Raw genomic sequence first — 25,295 nt, forward strand, 5'->3', positions numbered from 1 at the left:
ATCTCACTTCTTCTGCACCAGTCCGGATGAAGAAACATAAAATTGCCAAGACACAGATTTCCTAACTCGAAAGAAACATTCTACCCCGTGCAGAGGATGATGATCAGTAAGTAATGTACATCTGCATCTCATCATCGATGAGGCGTAAAACGACTTGGCATTTAGAACAAGAAGAAACAATTAATGAAGAATTAATGGTGAGATACATATGAGCTCATTATTGTCTTGCTGCAGAAGCAGAGAAGGTTTCATGGAGTTCCTCTCTGACAGGGTGAGGACACACACCATGCATGCATGGCATGACCCAAGATTTGTCCTCGGTTCAAAGAAACCACCTATACCATCCATCCTCTCCATCCATCATCACATTCTGATGATGAGGCGTCGCTAAAGCTTCTGCGTGATGCGGTGAATCACCGGTCGCTCATCACCCCCATAAAGCCACTGCAATCAAATGATGTTGTACCTACACATCTGTATCAATCACTGTTCTATGTGAATCTTATGATGTCTTTTAGACAGGAAGTTCATACACACGTCCGGTCATTCCATGCACCCCGACTACGACTTAATTTGCCAAATAACGTTAGATATTCTAATCAATGGCATAAATGCTGCATTTATGGATGTATAGTTTGATCGGCTAACTAACTAGAGATTAATCAGCTAAGCAAATTTAGTCCCAAGGAACTTATTATGGATGAAATGATGGAATGACACGCGTCAGGCGGTGGGAAAAAGGGTGACCAGTCAAAGTGGTCGAGGGCCCACACTTTTGGCTCCGATCGTGGATAAAGCGCCATGGTGGCCCACACACCAAAGGCGGTGTCGGAAGGGGACGCTCGATTTCGTTCTTGTCAGGAAGAACGCACCGGAAATGGAACATCTCATCCCATCGGATGACAGAGGGTGGCATGTAAACGACCATTTTACTTGGTTGCATAATTAGAAGATCATCCTGTCTTGGGGTACGTTTCCGTGGCAGATTTCTCAGCGAGAAGATGGATAGTAAAAGGCAACCATTTGTGATGGGAGCAGGATGGTGCATGACACCATAATCATGGTGACGGGCCAACACATGAACACAAGATCAAAAGAAGACCGATAAAGCAGGTGTGAAGCTCGAGATCAAGAAGAATGCATGAATCCTAGGACACAAAAAATCAACATCTCAAAGAGATCGGGAATGGCACCTGCAGAACTCACTGACACATACTGAAGCAGCAAAGAATACAATCACAACCTAAGCTGGGCTGGGCTGAATTAATATTCCAAGCATGATATTTAGGGTACTGTTTGATTCCCGCAACCTGTGAAGAAGACGGTGAAACAGTGGTGACATCGCTAAGGAAACAAAGTTCTACATAACTATGATTGTTACAGTCAAAACATTTTCTTTTTTTTTTTTTTAAATACATCTAAAAATCTGGATTTCCAAAGCAGAGTATGAAATCAATAGTTCAACAATTTGACTAAGTGACATGATAAAAGAAAGGTAACTAGATGGGGGAAGCCGGACAACGACTCATCATCCGACAAAACTTCATTCTTTGAAAAAAAAAATTTTTTGATTGCATTATCTGATGCATCTCTCTGAATGACAGATATGAGATACTGAACGTCGAGACAGATTTGAGATACTGTTTTACGTACTCATTTCCGCCTTCCTCAAACATATTCTTTGTTGAAAATTCCATAAGATAGAGCCGAGGAAAAACCTGGTTTCAGCAAATGATCATAAAAGCCGGCTGAGAGACTTGATTAACAACTTCAAATTTCTCCTTGTAGTCTCATCGCCCGTGAAGCCCGAGATGTCTGAGCTAATACTCTGAAAACACAAGTAGTAATTACAAGGACTGTGTTGTTAAGAAATAGGGCTCAGAAAGAGAGCGAGGATGCCTCACCTCAATATTCTTTAAGGTAAATATGAGGGTGTAAACAGATTGCCTAATTAGGTCAACATTCTCAGGAGTTAGGATGGCAGACTGAACCTTCCTACAAGATGACAAAAGTTGGTGAGGATAGATGTGCATGCCTGGCACATAAAACTCCAAGGTTGTAGACATAAAGCAAGGTTCCTCATGAAGAAAGGTTTTTTATTGTATAGCCTAAACCTTAGCTTCTATCTAAATTAACATAACAGAATATTAAACATAACCAAAAATAATAAAATCTGCAAATCAAGACAAGTACAAAAAGATGAAAAAAAACAAACATAAATAGGCCTCCAACTTTATCACAAACTACCAACTCCCTCAAATATAAACCTTCTGAGGATCATCAAGTTGACTGAAGGATTAAGTTCCAAGGAAATATAGGTTTCAGGTGCAACCACAAGGTACTAGAAACTGTCAAGTTAGAAAGGTATGAGAAGAACACTGAAGTTTAAAGCAAAATAAATCAATTTCTAGCCTGTCATGCTCATCCAGAAATCTATCTCTACTAGCATACGAGGCAAGCCATAGCAAAAAGCATGGAGTAAGATTCTGCTTAATCCAAGATCAGATGCTAGCTTCTTTAACCTAGTTAGCTTATCTCCTGAAATAAGTTGCATTAGTGCTTCACAGAATCTATGTGAACTGAAACTAAATTAAGCCTATTCTGCAAGCTAATAGTTAATCCTCAGAGCCTTGTTGTAATTGTTGAAATCTATTCTGGATGTACCAAACTTGGAAGTCTGGGACACGAGTAAAGAGTTCAAAAACAGATCAACATGACAAAAGTATAAAGAGAGCATATCAAGATTTTATCTCTTAAACAAAGGATCCTTTTAAATTAAGTAAATCATTTTTATCCATACAATATGCAGATCTCCAAAACACATTTTATGAGCGAGTCTCCTTTCAAGAATACAGCTGCATGCATTTGATTGCCCCAATCCCAGCAATGGCAAGGGAATTGTGCACTCGCAGCTCATTTTAGTTAATAGTTGTAAACAAGAACCATCTAAACACAAATCTTATACTGCTACCATAACTACAGTATAAGGATTGTTAATATGTTATATCAATAGCAATCTGTATTTCCATATCTATTCAATCAGTTGATAATATTTATAATGGACGGGCTACCTTATGTCAATGATTTTAAAAGGTTATACCTTAAACCATCAGTTGCCTCGGCTAGACTTTTGGTTAAACTTTCCACATCCTGCAGCAGAGTGCTATCACGTACTTCAGCAAGCAAAGGTTGAATACTTTCAGCCAAGCCTTCAACCTGTTGCATCACTACTACAAATTCTTCATATTTAAGAAAACAAACTTAAAATTGATTTTTTATTGGTGAATAGGATAACAAAATAAAAACAACAACCAAAAAGCTGCAAAAACAAATGCAATGAAAATCAAGATTATAAATGAAGTTATTCAAACTTCATGTCGGTGTAGCAAACTTTAAAGTATTAGGTGCACAACACCCTTGGTTCACACGCACAAAGATTGCTTAGATATCATGAACTACCAGAAAAAATTTAAATGACATTCAAAAGCCACTATACTTTCTACATGGCTTTAGCCATAAAGACTTAGAGCTACCTTACTCAGGCGTAAGACAACACCGCTGTTCTTGATTCATTATCTAATATTAAGATTGGACGCGTGAAACTACCAGTTACAACATCGTTTCCAAACATCAAAAAAGTATCAACATATATGATGAGAACTGTCCAGTGAAATCTAAGAGAAAAGGCAAACCTCATGTTTTTAAGATCTCATGTAGAATGATCACATGAGTGATTTAAGAAAAAATATCATAATACTAACTAAACTAGATTAACATCTGATAGAAGAAGTGAGGAGCCTTGGTTATCATATATAAGTGATGGATAACACAAGATGAGGACATCAAACATATCCAATTTGCAGAATCACCATGCACTTATAAGGTAACACAAAAAAGTAACTTTCTACAGACCTTTGCTAGAAGTGGCTGTGCCTCTTCTACAACAGATGCAACTTTTTCAGCCAATCTATAGCTTCTCGAAATACCAATTTCATCCATTTCTTGTCCAAGACGGGTGAACACACCTACCAATGCATCCAAGCTTACCCCCTGCTGTCCTCTGATCTTCTCTTTGTCGCACACAATTAGGCCTTGTTCGGCACAATCAGGATCAAGAGGACCTGCAGAAGGTTCAGGCAGCGGATCCCTTGGCGTAATATCAATCAAGGTCTCCATAAGAAGGCCAGACTGATTCACTTCAACCAATGAATTTCGAGGTACAATAATTTTGTCATCATCAACCTGACAAGAAGAAGGTCAAAGAAGCTATAGTCTTCAATCTGCAATTGAGTCAACAAACCTAAGAAGCTCAGATACAGACAGTTCTGTGTACAACAATATTTCTTCATGAAAAGGCATCATGTTACATGTAAAAATTGCAGCCACATCAGTAACCCACCTTTTCAGATGTTGAAAGTTGTGTAAAACAAACGACGAACTTCTGAGATTCCAGTAACCAACTACTACATTTCAGTTTATGATGATGGTAAACGTTTTAAACCTTCTCATAACATGAAACACTACAAAATTTAACACTAGCTACCAACACAATTAATCTAATTCTGCTTAGCTACACCAGAATAGTGCAAACCAATGACTAAAATCTCAGGCCAGTACTAATATTGGTCAATTGTCAGATATATGGTTATTAGCTGGTTCCAGACCCAGTGGTTCCCTATGAAACCTTGTTTTGTAGGTTTTTTTTTTTTTTTGTCTCGACAATGAATGAAAAAATGTATATAAGACCTAATATTAATCATATGTAAAGAACACACAGTACAAAATTTCCAGAATTCGAAGAAGATGGCACATGATAAATGTATTATAAAACTATAATTTAAATTTTGTAAATACATGGACTTAGAAGATTTAAGTCATAACTTATTAATGGTACTACCACCAAAAGGATTGTCATGGACTCATGCTGAAGTAGGCGGCTACTATGTCCATATTAGTCAGAGATCAATAGTATAATGTTGATACGTCCATGTATGATATTGTTCCCACGACATCTGATATTGATATATACATGTTACTGTTAAATCATAGTAATAATACTTGTGGCAGCTTGGCCTCTAGCTTGACCAGGGTATTAGGCACTATCTGACGATGTGGGATACATACAATTGTAATGGGGCCGATGAAATATGACTAGCATTAATTTACGCAACCATGATAGCAGCTGAGCTGTAGAACTACCACACCACATCACCACTGTGTGCCATGTGAAGCTTTGGATTCTCAAAAATTGGGATCAACCATCCACATTGAATTGTGCCTCACAAAATTAAGAGAGCTTCCATCACAACAATCTTCTGTGCAATTTGATCACAATTAAGTTTCTCATCTCCTCAAAGCCATAAATTGTCTTCCCTTTGCCCTCAATGTACTGGTTGTGAACTAATTTGACCGATGATATGACATTAGATCATCATTTGAGGGTAGGCATTGATACAATGGTAAGGTTGCTTCTTTGTGACATACAAGACCTATGTTCGAGCCATGAAAGCAACCTCTTTTAATATTTAAAGGCTGCATACTTTGGCTCTTCCCAAACCCTGCATTAGTAGGAGCCTTGAAAACTAGGTATGCCCTTTATGGGTATAATATTACTCAGTCCACAAAAGTTTATGTCCCCATACTAGGGACCTAGGGTAACTAATAAATTTGTTATGATTCACCACATTGTTACAATAACATACCTCACAAAAATCAAAATCTGATGGAGAAGTCCCATCATCCTTCTTATTATTACTCGATGCAATGAATCAATTGAGTACGATTAGAAACCATTTCTCTTGTCATGTTGGTCGGCTGATTGAGACTAACTCACGGGGCTCCGACCCATAAACGACTTGCCTATAACCCGTATATAATTCACATGTTTGACCTAGGTCCTTGAATTGGTCTTTCTCCTCTGTCTATTTTAAAATAAAAGACCTGGTGAATATCCTAGCTAATTGAGAAGTTGTCTTAGTGAAGGTGTTAGCTAGCCTAGCTGATAAAGATCTTGATAGTTTATCGCAAGGTCCTGGGCTTGAATCCCGCCTTCGCCACTTACCCTTTTGGAAAAAAAAAGTTGGTTGTCTTAGTTCCTTGTTGCACATACCCAATCAATCATTAGGCCCGATTATCTCGGTAACATTCAGTGTCAAATGGATTCATGGGCATCCCCCATCTCTTTCCAACTCTAGGTATTGCAATCTCATATGCATGCTATAGTGGATGTAATTTCTCTAATCCTTGTGTGGTGCACATCAACAAAAACATAGACACGTTACCATCATAACGGCCAGGTAATATGGCCTATGATAGATGCTACACTGCAAGTTTCCTCAAGTATCGATCTTTCATAATTCAATTACCACTCAGCTACAAACTTGCAATCAAACAATTAGCTCCAATAACATGCTTGATTGATCGTAACATGATAAAAATTACACAATCATGTGTTACTATAACCCATATCGTATCAACATAATGTTAAGTATCCCTTCTGAATGTGTCAGAACCATCATGACATTGTCACCCTTAGAGGTAGGTCAATAAATTAACTTTTCATGTTTTTAAAATTAAAAGATTGTACTAAAAGATAAGATAACTATATATCTTGTTGATCGCATCAACTACATTTGAGATGTCTGCTTCCAAGTTCCATCAAGTGATTACATTTTGAAGAACAAACAACCAGTCATCTTCGATTACAAGGTTATGTTGATATTGATACGTAGGATTAAGGTGGTAACCCACACCATGCCAATTGTTTAATGTTTATTACAACTTCACATAGTACAATTACATAAAATTTAAAAACAATGCGATTATGTCATTCCTTAATCTGTAATACGCAAGTACTCGAACAATTTAGTGTTGAGATCAATGATATAGAGGAAAGACTTAGATCTCTCCACGATCCTCTTCATGGCAAAAGATGTTGCCATCATCATTAGGTCTAATACAGTGGATCCCACATGGTGTTTTGAAAAAAATGAACTTGTGCCCCCATCATCTACATTGGTCATCTTGATATTAGCACCATTATCAGTCATCACTGGACTATGTAGTGCTCTCCAATCTCATCTATCACAGTACCTGATAGGGGTAAAAATGGCGATATGACACGCCATGACAGCAACCCCTTGAGCGACACGCTGCCCGAGGCTCGCCATACCCTGCAGCAGCTCGGCCTCCCACGCAGCCCCAGTGGCAATGTCAGACGCCACCAAAGGTACAGTCCTACCCTGCAGACAACCACGTCAGGTAACATCAAACTTCATCTATAAATACCCCCAAACTCTAAAGAGAAAGGGGGAGGAACTCACTCAGACACAAAACACTCAGAGGCTCTTCTTCTGCCTCATCCCCAATCCCCTCCACATCTTTCTCTAACTTGATCGTCGGAGGGGTCGGGCCGAGCTCCCGACCCGACCTGTGTGCAGGTGCGAGACGGTGTCGCCTCTTCCCGAAGCTGCGGCGGAGCTGCCTCCCGACCCGAACCGCCGACCCGAACCGTCGACCCGAGCCGCCGACCCGAACTGCCGAACCGACCTCCCGACCCGAACCACCGAGCTCGGCCGCCGAGAGACCCCGAGGGACGCCGCCCGAGATCACCGCCATCCGGACCCGAACCAAGCCGCGACGGCCCCGAGGCCACGGCTAAAAAAGTTACTTACCGTAACAGTACCCATCAAATCTATATGCATCATGCGTTGTGAATCTGATTTGATGCATCAAGGGATTTGTGAAAATGATCCTTCAGTTACAATACAATAAGAAATTTATGATGCTTATCCTAGGACTAGACCAACCCTTGCACATAAGGGTTACACCATATAAGTCTCACTATTTCTTGAAGGACTTCATTCAATTGCAAATTTCATTGATCACTTCATCAAGATATGAAGTGATTATCCTGAGATCTGATTGTACTCTGATCAGTTCTACAATTTAAAAGGGCAGATCAATATCATTAGGAATTGGCCTCTTACAAAAGGTGCTCAAGAAATCCTAACCTCCCCACTCAGGATTGGGCAAAAATTGACTGCCTCATTCTAGCGTTTCTGACATCTCACAAGCACCATTGCCATTAGAATGTCACAAACTAATACTCCCTCATAGATCATGAGCATTACTGCCACTATGCTGCCTCATAATGAAACATGAAAAACACCAATGAGATTATCATTCCTCCATCACAACTAACATAGGCAACACTAGACGGATTGTGAATCAGGTTGGTGCTCCAATGTGAAGGTCATGCCGCGATGACAAATCCGTACTTTACTACCTCCACGTCATTTTCATACAACCACTGAAAATGAGTTCGAGTACATAATTTAATTTGTCCTTATGTAATGGAAATGCAATCTAGAATTACTGTTCCATATGGATCTACATCAGATCCTCATAGCTAAACTAGATCTTAGTGAATATAGACCAGATCTGCGTGGGATCAACGCCAGATCTGTGTAACTAGATCTGTGTAAATTTAGGTAGATCAACATGGATACAACCTAGACCTATGCAAGCATAAACCAAATCCTCACACTGCTAAACTAAATCCACATGAAAATAGGCTAGTTTCATATGAATCTAGGCTAGATCCATATATCTAAGTCATATCTGCCTGATGATAGCCTAGACATACAATTCTGTAGGTAAGATCTATTAAAATTTATGTTGCATCAATGCACATCTATCCTAGATGTATGTGGATGTAGGCCTAATTAGCACAGATCCAAAAAGGAATCATATGGATCTAGGAGATATTGATCCACATTATCTAGCCTACCCCTAGATCTTCAGCATATATAGCATGAATGAGAAACCTATGGCATGCTTCAAACCAAAAAACATAAATACAGTGACACAAAATGACACGTAATCCAAGAAATAAATAGGTCCTGAACATCATGCGATAAGCAAAAAATATTAGCTTAACATATTAGGAAGATACAAGCCTACTTTGATTTGGAAAAATAACAAGATTCCTAGAGTGGATTTGGGAGGGACGAAGAGACAATAGTAGGAAGACTGTGGATATGAATACTCGAACCAATAAATTTCAATTGGTATGCATCCGGTCCGTTTCGTTTTCAAACCTTTGGTGAAACAAACTACAACATTGCTGTGAAGTGAAATATAAGAAAGGTATTAATATTACTCACTGGGAAGCAACATGGTTAATTAGAACTTTCCATCACAATGAACATAAAAAACATGCAACTTTTAATCAGTATCCAATTGAAAGATTATAAAGATTATCAGACGGTAATATCATTTCTAGAAGTCGTCCGTGTGTATCCGGAAACAATAATTGTACTGCAAATATGTGTTATCACTCTCATCCCATGACACCACAACATTATTTGTGTGTTCCAAAATTGTTGCAATTTGCACAAGAAAAAAGCCAACTTTCAAATCGTTCCCAGTTTTCCTCCTGCGTTTAATCAATTATTCATTGGTTCACCTTAATATTCAACCAATAATTCAACAAAAAATCAGATTACACTAATGTATTAAATCTTCCTCTTTGAACCTGTTGAATGGTGGACATCTATCTATACAGTGAAACTCATATGCACATATATGTCAAGCAGTCCAAAATCATTGAGCTAGCTACTAAAGAGGTAATGCTCATGCCTCAAGCACTATGCAAAGCTTGAAAGACTCATGCAAGCACACGCACCTCGGCAATCGCGTCGATGCTCCTCAAGGTGGAATCGACCCGCACCACGTTGCCTACGTTCACCCCACGGATCCGGACGGGGGTGCCCACGCAGATCCCGCACGCCTGCGAGAACTCGAACACCACCTGATACTTCCTGAACCGCGACCGCAGCTGGATCCCCCGTAGCCAGACCATAGCGAGGGCGAAGAGCGCCGCCCCGGAGACGATGAACAGCCCGACCCCGCCCTCCCACACACTCCTCCACCCGAACCCGAAGTCGCCGAGCGGCTGCATCGTCTGCCGCCACAGCGTCTTCGGCACCTCCAGGACGACCGCCAGAGGGCTCTTCCCCTTCGCTGACGGCGAACGGTTCTCATCGGAGCTGGCGGAAGCAGCCTTAATCCGAAGGAATCTCCTCGTAGCACGGGAGAAATTCGGGGAATTGCCGACCGAGGGGAGAAACGACGTCGGCGGCGGCAGCAGCGGCGGCGGCAGCAGTGAATTGGCCGAGGCGATCATCTTGAGATCGAAGAACGGATTAGATTCTGCCCGGCGGATTGAAGTAGTTAAACCCTAGCAAGCAAGCATGACCGGATAGCAGCAAGAAAAAGAAGAGCGTTTGGTGACGCGAGACATCGATCGAGGGAATGAGACCAAACAGGTGGTCAGCGGGAGCAAATGGGAACCGAGAGAAAGGTGATAGAGGTGTAGCGTGGGCCGGGCCGGGCCTAGCCGAGCCGGTCGATAATTGAGTCAGTCGTGGTCAACAAAAACGGGTTTTATCCGACCACAACCGTCCGTTGGAAATCCACCACATGGCTAAGCATGTGAGGGTGTGGAGAAAATTGAAGAGCCAAACATCGAGAATGAAGTCGAACGATGGAGAAGCTCCAGTTACAAACCCCAACACAAGAAACACCAACTGGTTCGGTTGCATACAGAGGTGTGGGGGAAGCTCAGATTCATGCCGGTCAGCTGGAAGAATCAGAAGATTTAAACATGCTTGCCCACGAGCGAGACGTGGGAGCGGCGGACACAGAAGAAGAAGAAGAAGAAGAAGAAGAAGAAGAAATTGTACCCATGTATGATGGCATTGGAGTACTGAAGAAGCTTGGATGAACATCTTCGGCAGAAGATTGGTCTTCGATAACGTTGGACATTGATCTCCTGATTTCCTCGAAAAGAAATCCATCTGGATCACTCTTTTGATGCTCATCACCGAAATCTTGACTGCACGGATTCCAAGTTGTTTATCAACCGACGACTCTCTCTATCAAGTGCGTCCACCTGGAACAGACAAGATCCAAGTCGTTTATATGCATTCTAGTTCTAAAGTCACTTACAAGAATTAACAGCAACCAACATAGGCAATGAAAGTTGACGTATAAGTAGAGGATTGAACTTTCTTGAACCGGGAACATTTCCAGTTGACATTTTTATGCTATCCAACTATAAAATGGCTTGTTCCAGCAGATACAAAGCGAATTTGATTAAAAAGAAACGATAGCGGGACAGTTAACAAAGATTATGTGATCAAAACCTAATGAGGAATTCGTATGAATGACACTTGAGAGTCTCACCTGGTCGCCGACTTGAATGAGGAAATTATGGCCGTCTCTGAAAACAGGCAACAAATGTGCAGATGTTTGGCTAGCACCCGCCATAAGCAGTCGATGCAAATTTGTAAGCCACCGGTGACACTCGTTCAGTTGCTTCTCAAATCTGGAAAATTGATCGATCATGAAATAAGAGGACTCACTCGGAAGCTCGGCATGCTCAGAGAATGTTCGACTCATATGAGTGGGATCAATACTCCTCGTATTCGTACATGCAGGATCGACATAAGGAGCAGTCCTAAGTACTTGTTGAGGGAATGGATTTTGACAAACCATCAAATATGACCACATAACAACTTCTGTTGCCTTCATAATTCCATTCAGACAAGTTGTCAAATTGTTCCATGTAACTTCTCCAGCATTTGAATTTTCTCGATGTCCCTACAAAGCAAAAGAAAACTCCTGTCATACATTCGACGACGACGATGGTGCAAATCTGATAGACAGTCATTTACGCCAGCATATAAAGGAGAACAATAACAAGCGGGCCAAAGGTAGAGCAAACAAGAATTTTGAACTAGTCGCCAACTTAATACTTTTGAAGATACAAACCAGCATGATTGTAAATGAAATCTAGGCTTCTTAATGGATGATCAAGGTGCATAATACGAAAACTTACAACTTAATTATGCTAATCTGGAAAGAGGAGCCAAATTTTCAATTTCTCAATTTGTAATCAATATGGGCATGCGATAGGGAAAATGTAATAACAAATCGACGCCCTTGATAGTAGATTGGACATGTCGGAAAATCAGCATTTATGTCAAAATAAAGAATATATGGCGTAGAAAACATACCACATTATTCACATGTCATTTATATACCGTATAGTACATACACAATCCTCACCCTCTCCTCACGATAAAAAAAAAAAAATACTGTTTACATACACAGAGTGACATCCGATCATAATTACATCTTTAGTTTAATTTTTGTTGGCCCATCAAATAATTCAAACTTGTATGTAATGGTAAAAACACCACTTAACTCATTTTGATCAGGCTGAGAAATAACAACCTAATGGATCAAACAACAGTCGACTTGTCATGTGCAAACTATCCAAATTGACACTTAGCAATCCATTATTAAGTTTGGCCGTTAAGTCCAAACTTCAAATTCAAAAGAATATTTTGAGCAGAACTCAGAGAATGGTCTTTTCTTGCGAAAAAGACTGAAAGCTTGGATGTTGTCTTTAAGTCAACACTTCTAAACACAGTCAAAGGCACAGTCATCTTGACAGTTCCCTTCCTAGATGACTTTTAATCCGTGCCATGTCAAGCTCTGAAGTTTCAGCCCCTACATCTTGGACTTGAATGATATTAAAAATAATGGTTATACTGGATATCTCATAATGATAAAAACCGAAGAGTATCAAGCAGTTCCCGTGAGGTCACAAATATCAGTTGCGCTGTCAAGATCCAAATAGTTCATTGTAACTTGCAATAATGTATAACCTAATTTCCTTCCTCTAACCCAGTTTTGCTTCAATCCACTTAACTAAAAAAAATGGCACGAGAAGTATGGTGGATGAATAAATCATAAATTTTACAAGGTGTTATAGTTAATCTGCAATTCTTGGATCCATTTTATTAAGGGAAAATAGAACACCGATCAACATAGTAGTCAGAGAATGGAAATAGACGTATACCTCTGTAGTCACCAAAGAGATGGTGATTAGTGATGGATCATTTGGTAGACTAAACATATTAAGCGGAAAAGCGAATAAGATAAACTGATTCAAGTAAAAGGGTGATTCATACCATTTTCTAGCTCCATATTCTTGCTTTCCTTGCATTTTGAGAAGCAGAGTATGATTTAGACTCTACTATTACTGCCATCTTTGTGCCTCATCTTCTAACACAAACTTCACTAACCTAAAATTGATCATCGGACTTGCACAGAGCCTTGTGTTATAACTCTAAGTTCTATATCTCAGAGGCTTCAACATGCAGAGAGTAGCATGTGTGGTATTCGCACATAATAGCCGCCACAAGAGGATGTACCAATAAACTAATCCAGACGGAAGATCCTTGGATATTACATAGTACATGGGCCTTGCCATCCGTACCAAAATAAGGATCATGATCAGGTCATATGGACAATATTCAGTGTGTGTCAAGAAAACTGGACCAGTGTATACTTGTAAGAATTAGAGGATGTAAGAATCAGATCATGATTAGATCATAGTACATGTGGATGAACTTCTCACTGCAAGGGCCCAATTTCTGACAGAAAAATTGTTAAGGAGATACAGAAAACGTTTTCTGCACGCTCAGAAATTGCGTTGATACACATACATGAAGTATAATAAACATTCAGGACAATGATAGACAAAGGCAAAGAAGTGTATATAACCTGCAGGGTTTGCTCAGCAAGATGCCTAAGCTCCCGCCTCCGGCTTTCTACCTCATCAATCATCTCCCTACAAGCAGGTTTATTTTAGTACCATGAAATTATTCAAGAAAGTACAAAGATCAATTGCTGCTGGTATTTAACTCACATCAGAAGAACATCAACACATATTTCTGAGACATGAAAGTATAAGCCAGACTGATTCATATGGAAACAGCAATCAGCAAACTGATACAGAAGCAGTGAACCAAAGAACACTAGCAGGAAATGGTAGAAAAAATAATTACTCTAAATGTGAACAACAAATGCAAGCGACGGGCGTAAATAAAATCTGATATTTTTTAGTTGGGACAACAAACGCAAAATTGACAAGACAATAAAAGAAATGAAAGCGGCAAGAACACAAAAATCCACCAAGTTAGGGCAGAAAGAACGCAAGCGGCGGTGGAAGAGATAACCGTGATTCATGCTTCAGTGTGAGCTCCCAAAGTCGTAAGGCCTTCCGCCACACCGCTAACTTTTCCACTTCGAAGCCGGGAGGCACCCCCGGTGGCGATGGGCGAAGGCCACCGACAAGATCGGGACGCGGACCCGGCTGCTCTGAGCCATGAGATTCAAGATCAGGGTTTGGATTCGGCTGAAACTGTCGCGGCCTCCAAACCGCTCTCATCTCCGCTGGCACGGGGTATCTCGGCGTCGATGGGCGAAAACCACGGCCAAGATTGGGACGCGGAGGCGGCGGCGCCAAGCCATGGGATTCAAGACCAAGGTTTGGATTCGGCCGAAACTGTTGCGGCCTACAAGCCGCTCTTCCCTCCGTCGGCAGAGTGTCTCTCGGCGGGGATGGGTGAACCCCACGGCCAAGATCATCATTAAATCCAAGATGAAGGTTTGGGATCGGGGTTCGGAATGGGAAGGGAAGGTAGGGATAAGGCTTAAAACGCTGCAGCAACCACGCCGCTTCCCACTCCGCCTTCTTCCTCGCCAGCGCGGCGCCTTCAAGCGAAAATGGGCGAGGGCGAAGACCGCGGACCGGAGGGCGCCGCGCCCGGGGATTGGGGTTGGGGTCCGGCGGTGGGCAGTCGGTGCCGGGCTCCGCGTCGGAGACTGCGGCGCACCCCATCTCTTCCTCCGTGGGAGCCACGACAGGGCGGGAGATCGTCTGATGGACTATTTTACCCTCGTCAATCTTGGAAATGCTATGGTCCTCGAGCTCATGTTCTCGAGGAGGAATCTTGAAATGTCGGTGGGCCGTTTCGTCCTCAGGGAAATATGCGGGCTCTTTAAATAGCCAAGGGGGGGAATTCGATAAGATGCGTCGGATTGGCTTTAAGATCCGTGGCGTAGCCCATGATAGGCCAAGGTGGTGGTTTTATACGCCCGGTCCGGCTCGACCGCGCATCGACCGGTCTTCGGTTCCGATGAACCCGACCGAGGCACAAATAGGCAGCAATATTTAGGTAATTCGATAAGTTCAGATTTAAATATTATAAAATTTATAAGGGTATTATTTATTATTACATGATAACGAAAAAATAAATATTCAAATCGAATTTAAGTAATTATAAAATCAATTATACCTAAAATAAATATTAATCATGATGATACACCGTATTTACATATCAAAAATTCGTCTTGTAAAATTATTATCGAAGATTAATTCTTCGCTTTCGACGATTATCAAAAACTTCAAGTACGCAAACTTTAGAAACTCTCTTCAAGCACTCTACCAATGTAGTTCTTATAGGATCGCTCGTCGAACCTAATTGGCTTCTAAGATCAATTCGAGAGTGGCTCTGATAGAATCCAACATTGACTCTGAATTATCGATATCTCATTCTATAGGAATATATCTTAACAAAAACTTCATCCAATAAATTTTGAGAATATCAATTAGTTTCATTGATTAACACTTAAACTATTTACACCCTCATCATTTATCATTCGAAAAAAAGAAAGAAAAGTCGATAACCCATAATCATTTCAAGCAAAAAACACTTTAAGAAAACTAAAATTGAGTATTTTCTCCCACCGATATTATTTTAATTCTGATAAATACTATTTTAAAATGATAATAGAAAAAAATGAAGACAATTTTACATATTGTTTGTGTTCCCTTTTTTTTTTTCCTAACAGTAAAGATATTAGAGATATGAATGATGAGAATTAGTGTGAGTATTGTTGTTCATGCAAGCTTGCATTTCCATATACACAAGAAAGCTTATATTTGCATCTGTGTTCTGCAGACTGTTCAGCAATCATGGAAGAGTTCAAACTTTAGGAAATCTTCAAGAAGGTGACAAAGAGCTTTCATAAGCTAATCATCCACTTCTTTCTGCACAAGAAACATGCTGAGTGTGATGTGATGTGATGATGCAGATGGGCCCATAGTTCATGATTATATAGTCTTTCTTTTGCTGACCTGAAGTAGATGGTAAGTTCTTCCATGGGAGGAGGAAGATGAAGGTTGAAGTTATACATTATTTTTATTCATTTTCTTTTGCTATAAATGGTGAGTTTTTCTTTTGATTTAGTTGATGATGGTCCAAATATTTAAATTAGTTTAGATTCATCGGAATGTATATAAATCATATAATTCATCAAATCTTTAATAGATCATTCTTTTAAATAATAATAAATAATTTTTAATTATTAGACGTGTAAGATAATTTGAATCTAATCATGATTTTTATCGAATATATCACAAGTAGATATAAAATGAGGGTGTTGAATGTACGCGTATGGATCTTATAAAATCATATTAAAGGTCGTACTTGATAAGTTATTTTCGATACTTAAGTTAGCAAATCAATTCGGATGACGCAATTTAATATCAAATCTCAAAAATTTTAAATCAAATGCCTAGTGATGATATACTTGAGGAATTTTATAATACAATAAATGAACATGAGAATAAGAAACAAAATATAATTAAATATTTGACACAATAATTACATAAGTTATTCGATCATAATTACTCATATAATAGTGCATCCAATCGGGATATTATGAGATTATTATCAACTCCTATATGGTTCCAAATGTCACTATAAAGCTCGAAGATTCAAAGCTAAAAATTAAATAATTAACTATAGTATGTTTTATGACTTTTTTTTGTCAAAGATAATGATTCAATAGATAACTCAATTTGATATCTTTTACGATTTTCTTGTCAAAGATAATAATTCAATAATTTCGATCGACTAAACTAACTTTTAATTATTCGACGTGCAAGATAATTTGAATCTAATTATGATTTTTATCAAATATATCACAAGTAGATATAAAATGGGGGTGTTGAATCTATACGTATGGATCTTATAAAATTATATTAAGGGCTTGATAAGTTATTTTCAATGCTTAAGTTAACAAATCAATTCGGGCGATTCAATTTAATATCAAATCTCAAAAAAGTTAAATCAAATGCCTAGTGACAATATACCTGAGGACTTTTATAATATGATAAATGAACATGAGAATAAGAAACAAAATATAATTAAATATTTTACACAATAATTACATAAGTAATTCGATCATAATTACTCATATAATGGTGCATCAGATATTATGGGGTCATTATCAACTCCTATATGGTTCCAAATGTCACTATAAAGCTTAAAGATTCAAAGCTAAAAATTAACTAATTAATCATCATACGTTTCACGACTTTCTTGTCAAAGATAATGATTCAATAGACAACTCAATATGATTTCTTGTCAAAGATAATGATTCAATAGATAACTCAATTTGATTTCGATCGACTAAACTAACTTTGAGATCATGTTAGAACATAATTTAGTAAGATCAAAGCCAAGCTTGCCAACAACAAAATCTTAAATGTTTAAGTTACCAATCATTTGTGGTTTAAACACAAAGCAAGATGATACCAATCCTTAGCCCATGCTTAGCTTGTCTCACATAACAATGCCAAGGTGGGTTTGGTGTCCTCCCATTGATATTAGCTTTAATCTAATTAACTCATACAAAGGTTAGAACATGTGGGACATGTCCCAATTCATGCTTGTTGAATAGAGTAATATTAGATTACGATCACAGGATCTTCTTTTATGCTTTCTTAGTCCTTTTTAATCTATTAATAATTGGAGTTGGTCAAGTCATCCCCCCATGCTTGCCCTAATGATAGGAGGAGGTAGAGCTCTTGACCAAGAGAGCCCTAGTGATTCATTGCTGATGATATAAATACTAAGGAATCTAGGCTTAGCTAGGGTGGTGAATTCAAACATAAACCAATCTAATTCAGGCAAATAAATCAGGATTTTATTATGCGTAGCACATTACTTGCATTATTTATTTATAATGTCAAACTCGATCGTCGTTTTTTAGCACGCATAAAAATTAATGATTTGTTCGAGGTAAAGATAATTTTGGATATAGAGAAATTATCCTATATATAGTTTGAATTATCAAAAAATATTTACTTTTTATTTATATTTTGGGTATCATCAAGGTTTATGATTGACACCTACTTCAAACCTACATGTAAAGATGTATTGTATTGTAATGAGCTAACAAAAAAAATTAGCTAAGTTTGTGATAGAAATGATAGTTATTGAACATGTGAATCTCATTGTATAATTAGCTAATAATTAGGTCTACCATGTGTTTTGTGCAAAGAAGTGTGATTAATTTGGAGTAGAGATTCCAATAAAACCAAAAAATGCATAAACATGTGTTTTGGATGTGTAATCTCCATGCAGCATGTGTGTTTAGGAGTCTTAGTTAAAATAAGAATTATTGTAAAGCCTTAATGAATAAAGAGCTAATGTATTACTCGATACAACGACATGAAAAGATAGAGAGGCCAACAAATCCAAAAAATCAAAAAATATAAATTATAATTATAAATAAAGATCGTAAATTTAAAAGGGTCTCTATTCTTCTCTCCTATATTTTCCGATGATTCGAAGACAAAAATAAAAGGTGGAAAAAATAAAGGCATCTTTGAATTATCAAAAAAATATTTATTTTTTATTTAGATATATTCTGATATGACAAAGTAAATTTGGTTGGGTATAATCAAAGTTTCATATGTGATCGACTCCTTCGAGTATTTTATACGTTAACGACGCCGGTGTTATGGCCGAAGATTGTGATCCTTGAGATGTCAACCCAAATTATGTGAGTATTTTACCGCTATACTCCATTGAAACGAAGCTTAATGTATGGATTATATAAGCTAGATTCTTAATCTACCAAGCTAATACGCCACCATCGATTCTTGTATATGCTATGGGCGAAGCACAAGACCTCAACTTGCGTGCCGTATCCGTCACCTGTACACAAGTACTTCGTCGTCTTCGGTGTACCATTTCTATTCGTCCGTACTCGTCGAGTCGATGTCACCGATGGCTTCTTCGAACACGGCGGCAAATGTTTTCCCGTTCAAACTATGCGATGCGTGTGAGAATAGAAGAAGGAAAATGATAGTTTTGTTGGAATTTAATGATAGAGCACAAATAAGAAATACAAAAAGGCTATAAGATATCGCTTTTTTTTTCTTTTTTTTTTTTGAAGAAAATATTGACGAATAATCGATTTTGTCTAATAAGAAAATTTAGATCTTAGACATCTAATTTTAATTTAGATGTCTAGTGATAAGGTATGTTTTGCCTCGTCGGCACGTGATGCCATATGCCACAACAGAACTAGTACCCCAAGATACTATTCGACATGTCTGGTCCTGGCAATCCCGGGATGACAACGCCCCGCACACCAGGCCGAAATTCGTACTAATATCATGCTATGTCCACCACGCCAATCCACGTACGACTGACCCTCTCATGTCAATATAAAGACCTCTATCCCAGCTTCCAAAAAAGGAGGAGGAGAAAAGTAATTCCGCCCACAACTGACTTGCTCGTCGGAGGGACCAAAGTCGGGAATCACCCGATGAAAGCCTTTTTTACAGGGAAGCGGTCACCCTTGAGCCACGAGCGCCTGGACTCGAAAATTGCCATCCAATGAACGAGGGCGAGCTGTCACCTATCCCGTGAACGGAGAGATGCAGCTCGATGCAGACGACGCTCGAACCAAGAAACTCTGACCAACACCTCGTCGCGAAGGCCCGATCTACCTCGGCGTCCAACTCAGTCGACAAAGAACTCCTGACATCGACCCGTGAACCTAGCCATGCTGACTCACCAGCCACGACATATTTATTCGTCGCATATAAGATTATTTTATTTAAGAGAGGAGGAAGAGGAGACCGACTTCCCTCAAGTGATTAATGCTTTGTTTGATGTGTGCGTGCCATCACATATAATTCACACATATAATTCCCCCATTTCATATAACCATATTTACGTGTACATTTACTAGTTTTGTAGCGTTCAGACTAAGAAAACGATGGGAAGGTGATGGCCGACGACGACGACGACGACGACAAGCAAGCGCGTGAGCGAGAACATCAAACATTCACCGGTGGAGGAACTCTGCCTCTGACGTATTGACTTCATCAAGAAGGATCAGCAGAAGGGGGCCCCATCATCTCACCTGTGTTCATCATCTGTTTCTTCCCATCAATGGGCGGGACCATGCTTTCCTCCCCTCCCCCATTATGAGACGACGTTGGAGATTAGGGTAAACCCTGTGCTCCATGGATGCAGCTTTAGCGAGTGGCCACTATTAATGACGCCGTTGACTGTCATGCAACACTCCATCATCACATTCAATGACCGCAGCATTTCTTATTGTTGTCAGCGTGGAAGAACAGGAGGCCTTGTCATCATCCATTCCCGGTCTTGATCGGCTCCATCCTTAACCCACAATTCACGCCTCCCCTCGTCACCCTCTCGGTACATATCTCGAAAGGAAGAGCCAGTGTTTCTGCTGCTGTGCCGGCGACCAGAACGGCGACCTCTTCCATGCGCTTTTAATGACGTATAAAGCTCGCCATCGACTCCCGCCGCTGGGTTATGCCTCCTTCGGCTGCTCCATGATGACCCACTCGTCCCATCAAACCCATGCTGCGTTTCTCTTCTTTGCGCTTTCGTTGCTGTGTGTCGCTACAGGCGCTGATGGGTGCAACCGGACCTGCGGCTCCGGCCCTGCCGTCCCCTACCCCTTCGGCTTCTCCGCCGGGTGTCCGATTCGTCTTAACTGCTCCCAAGACGGCGCGAGATTCCTCGGCGAGTTTCGCGTTCGGAACATCACAACCGACGCCATGCACTTGGACGTGCCGCCGGTCTGCGACCGCTTCATCCACCGCGCCACCGCCGGGCTCTTCGGGGCCAACTACGCCATGACGGCGAGCAACGCGCTTTTCCTTCGAAACTGCACGTCCAAAACCGGATCCGAGTGTAGCATCTCCACCGATATCATCGCCAAGCGGATGAAGCTGACCAGCTGCGGGCCCAAGGACGACGACATCAGCTGCTACTCCAGCGGGAGGACGGACGGGTTCCTATCCGACGCCAACTTCACGGCAGCCGCCACTAACTGCCGGCTCCTGTACACCTCGGTGAGGTACGGCGAGGACGCCTCCTCCGACCAACCGTCGCTCGTATTCGGGTCCGCGGAGATCGGGTGGTGGCTCAACGGGGAGTGCCGGTGCGCGGCCAACGCCACCTGCAAGCGCGTGGACGTGCCGGTCGACCCCCAGAGTAGCTCCAAGAAAGGGTTCAGGTGCAGCTGCCACGAGGGGTTCATCGGCGACGGCTTCGCCGAGGGCGAGCGTTGCCGGAGAGGTTAGTCCCATGTCCTCCTCAGCCATCACCCGGTCCCCCATGCTCGTCTTCTCATCGACGAGCAGTTCTCATGCTAGATTATGCGACCCAACATGATCTCATTAGGTAGCCGGATTTGCTCGATGCTCAAATCCAACGCCAAGTGGTGGCGGTCGCCGGAGTCTTCCGCTATTGACAGGAAACCATGTTGCCGATGATCAGGTGGTTGGATTGGTTCTCGTTGCTTGTGATCATTAATTTCTAAGAAGAAGACAACTTTCGGTGATAGGATAGGGGCCTCCAAATAGTGGTAGTGACGGAGGCACGGAAAGAAGCGACAATGATAAGAGTACTGCCGCCTGATGAAACCATAAGATGTCAACCATACGAATGTCATTGGAGATCTGAAATCATGGCATACAAGAAAATAGCTTAGCTGGCTTTGATGTTTGGTGGTCCGTCCAATCGTGCCAATTCAGCAGGTTAATAATGAGGCATGTATGTATGATTTATAGTTCATAGGAAGAAGATGATTTATAGATGGGCCAATAATTCATGCTTTGAGATCCGCACACATTGCTTTGAGATCCGCACATGATATTAGTTTTGAATTAAGATATGATTTCAATCTTAAATTGCTAGTCGATAAGAGTAGAAAGATTAGATTGTTGATTCTCTCTTTTTGACTCTTGGGCAGATGCTGCATCGATAAGCTCCATTCCCGGTGGCAAAGCTGGTGCCATTGTTGGAGGTAAGAGCTTTCTTGCTCTTGCTGGCTCTGCTCTGGCAATGCCCACAACTCATGCTGGTTCTGCTCTGGCATCGCAGGGGCCGTGGCTGGAGCCGCTCTTGCTCTTGGCTTGGCACTGCTCTGCTACCTCGTCAGACGCCGGGGGATCGTCTCCGAAGTGGAGGAATCCGGCACCCGACGCCTGCTCTACGAGACATCCTGCACCGTCGCCGTCTACTCCCACAAGGAGGTCGAACGTGCCACCGGCAACTTCTCCGATGCGTACAAGCTCGGTGCCGGCGCCTACGCCACCGTGTACATGGGACGGTTCTCCAACACCGGCCTCGTCGCCATCAAGAGGCTCAAACACCCTGACACCGACAACATCGAACATGTTATCAACGAGATCAAGCTCGTCTCCTCCGTCAGCCACCCCAACCTCGTCCACCTCTTGGGCTGCTGCATCGACAGCGGCGAGCACATACTCGTCTACGAGTTCATGCCCAACGGCACCCTGTCGCAGCACCTCCACCGCGAGCGGGGCAACGGCCTGTCATGGTCCGCCCGGGTCTCCATCGCCACCGAGACCGCCAGGGCCATCGCGTACCTCCACACCGCCGTGCACCCGCCCATCTACCACCGGGACATCAAGTCCAGCAACATCCTGTTGGACTACGACCTTCGGCCCAAGCTGGCGGACTTCGGACTCTCGAGGGTCGGCATCGTCGAGTCGTCCCACATCTCGACCGCGCCGCAGGGGACGCCGGGCTACGTCGACCCGCAGTACCACCAGAACTTCCACCTCTCGGACAAGAGCGACGTGTACAGCTACGGAGTGGTGCTGGTGGAGATGATCACGGCGATGAAGGTGGTGGACTTCCGTCGAGCAGCGAGCGAGGTGAACCTGGCGTCGCTCGCGGCCGACAAGATCGGGAAGGGGCTGGTGGAGGACATCGTAGACCTGATTATCAAAGAGAATTGGAACGGTCAGACCAGGGCTTCGGTGCAGAAGGTGGCGGAGCTCGCTTTCCGGTGCCTGGCGTTCCACAGGGACGCGAGGCCGTCGATGGCGGAGGTCGCAGAAGAGCTGGAAAAGATCATGATGGAGGAGTGTAGCCCAGCTCAACCTGAAGGATCGGAGGAGCAACATGGTGAGCCACAGAGTAGGAGGTCGGCGGCGGAGAGCGTAGTGGTGGAGAAACCCCAGGCAGTGTCCCCAGTTTCAGTGCAGGATCAATGGACCAGTGAGCGTAGCTCTTCTCCTTGTTCCTCCTCCTCTGTTGCCTCCTCGAGAAATCTTAATCGTGGAATCTAATGTGCAGTAGAATCCCTTTGTAGGCTAAAAGCTGTTGATACTTTGCATCGAGTACAACCAAGTTTTCCTTACTATTCTTGTAACTGAAGTGTTTGCCGAAATGGTATGTCGATTACGCATCCTTCAAAAGGTGGCTCTTTTGAGTGAGGTGAGCTTCACCAAGGAGCCGAGCGGCGACGCACCAACCTCGATCTCGAAGGAGTCGTAACGCAGGAAGAGCTCCACCACCAGCAATCGCGCCACCGTCACCACGAAGTCCTTCCCGGCGCACTGCTTGTTCTCCGTGGTCGGTCCCTCCGTCTCCGGGCCGTTAGACCACAGCACGTGACGCAGCAGCGCCGCCCCCTCGGCTCCCACGAATCGGGCCGCCACGAACTCCTCCGCACGCTCGAACACCCGTGGGTCCCTCGTCGCAAACGGCTGGTACCCGAACAGCACCTCCCCAGCACGCACCTCGAACCGGCCGTCGTGGCTCGCCACCACCATGTCCCGCTTCGCCCGCCCGTACTGCAGAGGCATGGGGGGTTCCACCCGCAGCGCCTCGTACACCACCGACCGAGTCAGCGGCATCGCCGCCTCCACCGCCCGCACTGTCACCTCCCCGTTGCCCGTCCCACGCACCGCCGACCGGACCTCCTCCGCGATCCGACCGTGGAGTCGCGCCCCGGCCCGGCCGATCCACTTGATCAGGCTCGGGAACAGGACCTTCATGCCGCTGAAGGCGTTGAAGCAGGTGGCGAACATGACGTTGTGGAGCGCCTCCTCCCTCGAGACCCCGAACCGCTTCGCCTCGTCCAGGAACGGCCCAGCTGACTCGCGAAAGAAATCGGTGAGCCGGTCGTAGTCGGCCCGGACCAGCGCCGGCGGGAGGCGGAAGGAGTGGAGGAGGAAGTCCTCGAGGTAGGGCGGGAGACCGAGCTTGAGCAGAGGCCCAAGCTGGAACAGAACCCACTTGTTGATCAACTCGGGGCCGTCTAGGTCCAGCCTTGAGCCAGCCGGATCTGTTCCGAAGAAGCACCGCACCAGGAAGTCGAATGCTGCTCGGTCATTGGCGGCGCTGAAATCCGCCTTCCCCTCCCTCGCGATCTCCGCCTCCATCGCCTCGAACAGGAACCCAAAGCTTCGGCGGAACTCGGGGACGACGGCGTGGCGGCGGGAGCCGAGGAGGAAGAAGAGTAGGCGCTTGAGCTGGGCGTGGTTGGGCTCGGCGGGGTCGAGGTAGGGAAGGACGCGGAAGCCGCCGGTGAGCTCGGTGGAGGGCATGAAGGTCCCGGTGAAGAGGTCGCGCTTCTCGACGAGGGAGGTGTCGAAGAGGACGGGGAAGCTGGCGGCGTCGAGGAGGGCCACAACACGGGGGTCCGGCGCCACGAAGGGGCCCGGGGGCACGTTGACTCGGAACACGGTGGAGCCGTAGCGGCGGATGCGGGACCTGAAAAACTGGTCGCGGCCCTCGAAGTAGAAGTAGGCCAGCCGGTCGCAAAGCGGGCCGAGGAAGGGGAGGCCGTAATCGCCGGGAATCTTCCGCAGCGGAAGATCAGCGGAGGCGGAGGATGAGACCCCGATCGATGCAGGACGCCGGTGGGCGCCGCTGCGGGATCGACTCGGGGAAGTAGGTGTTCCAGACGAAAGGATTAACGAAGCAGAAGAGGCCATCGTCTTGTTACCTGCCTTCGAAGGAGAAGCGGTCGTCGTTGTCGTTGCCAGTCGAGTTGATCTCTCGGCTAAATAATAATAATAATAATAATAATAATAATAACAATAATAATAATATCTGTTTATTTTATAATATATTTAAAAAATATTTACATATATTTGTGAGACTGAAATGCCAGTCTTTTATATTGCTGTTAGGTGATCTCCTACTAGTAAATAGGCATATGATAAAAGAGTTCTTCTCCATGTAAGATTGCTTGAGGCATAAGAAAAC

General features: G+C 43.0%; 4 protein-coding genes across 5 annotated transcripts; 1 reads left to right on the forward strand and 3 right to left on the reverse strand.

Annotated features, from left to right (window-relative positions):
* Positions 1–1,092: 1,092 nt before the first annotated feature.
* Positions 1,093–10,350, reverse strand: LOC135618609 (protein TRIGALACTOSYLDIACYLGLYCEROL 2, chloroplastic-like). 2 transcript variants are annotated; one of them, XM_065119635.1, is made up of 6 exons: positions 9,689–10,350; positions 3,913–4,242; positions 3,101–3,216; positions 1,905–1,995; positions 1,719–1,828; positions 1,093–1,310 (listed from the first exon to the last, which is right to left on the reverse strand). In XM_065119635.1, the coding sequence occupies exons 1-5, from the start codon at positions 10,187–10,189 to the stop codon at positions 1,736–1,738; spliced, it is 1,131 nt and encodes a 376-aa protein (XP_064975707.1). In that variant the 5' UTR covers positions 10,190–10,350; the 3' UTR covers positions 1,093–1,310; positions 1,719–1,735. The 2 variants fall into 2 exon arrangements, with proteins under 2 accessions (XP_064975707.1, XP_064975706.1); XM_065119634.1 differs by lacking the exon at positions 1,093–1,310 and having other exon boundaries at positions 1,346–1,828.
* Positions 10,351–10,388: 38 nt separating this feature from the next.
* LOC108953506 (uncharacterized) lies at positions 10,389–14,761 on the reverse strand. The gene is made up of 4 exons (XM_018829502.2): positions 14,097–14,761; positions 13,642–13,708; positions 11,251–11,667; positions 10,389–10,957 (listed from the first exon to the last, which is right to left on the reverse strand). Exons 1-4 carry the CDS (start codon positions 14,759–14,761, stop codon positions 10,886–10,888), a joined length of 1,221 nt encoding a protein of 406 aa, XP_018685047.2. The 3' UTR covers positions 10,389–10,885.
* A 5,439-nt stretch (positions 14,762–20,200) lies between these two features.
* LOC135618610 (wall-associated receptor kinase-like 14) lies at positions 20,201–23,439 on the forward strand. The gene is made up of 3 exons (XM_065119636.1): positions 20,201–21,344; positions 22,021–22,074; positions 22,152–23,439. The coding sequence occupies exons 1-3, from the start codon at positions 20,534–20,536 to the stop codon at positions 23,366–23,368; spliced, it is 2,082 nt and encodes a 693-aa protein (XP_064975708.1). The 5' UTR covers positions 20,201–20,533; the 3' UTR covers positions 23,369–23,439.
* On the reverse strand, positions 23,372–25,257 carry LOC103993990 (allene oxide synthase 1, chloroplastic-like). The gene has a single exon (XM_009414239.3). The coding sequence runs from the start codon at positions 25,019–25,021 to the stop codon at positions 23,492–23,494; it is 1,530 nt and encodes a 509-aa protein (XP_009412514.2). The 5' UTR covers positions 25,022–25,257; the 3' UTR covers positions 23,372–23,491.
* Between the last annotated feature and the right edge of the window lie 38 nt (positions 25,258–25,295).

This window comes from Musa acuminata, chromosome BXJ2-8 (genome assembly GCF_036884655.1).
Source record: "Musa acuminata AAA Group cultivar baxijiao chromosome BXJ2-8, Cavendish_Baxijiao_AAA, whole genome shotgun sequence".
Lineage (NCBI taxonomy): Eukaryota > Viridiplantae > Streptophyta > Magnoliopsida > Zingiberales > Musaceae > Musa > Musa acuminata.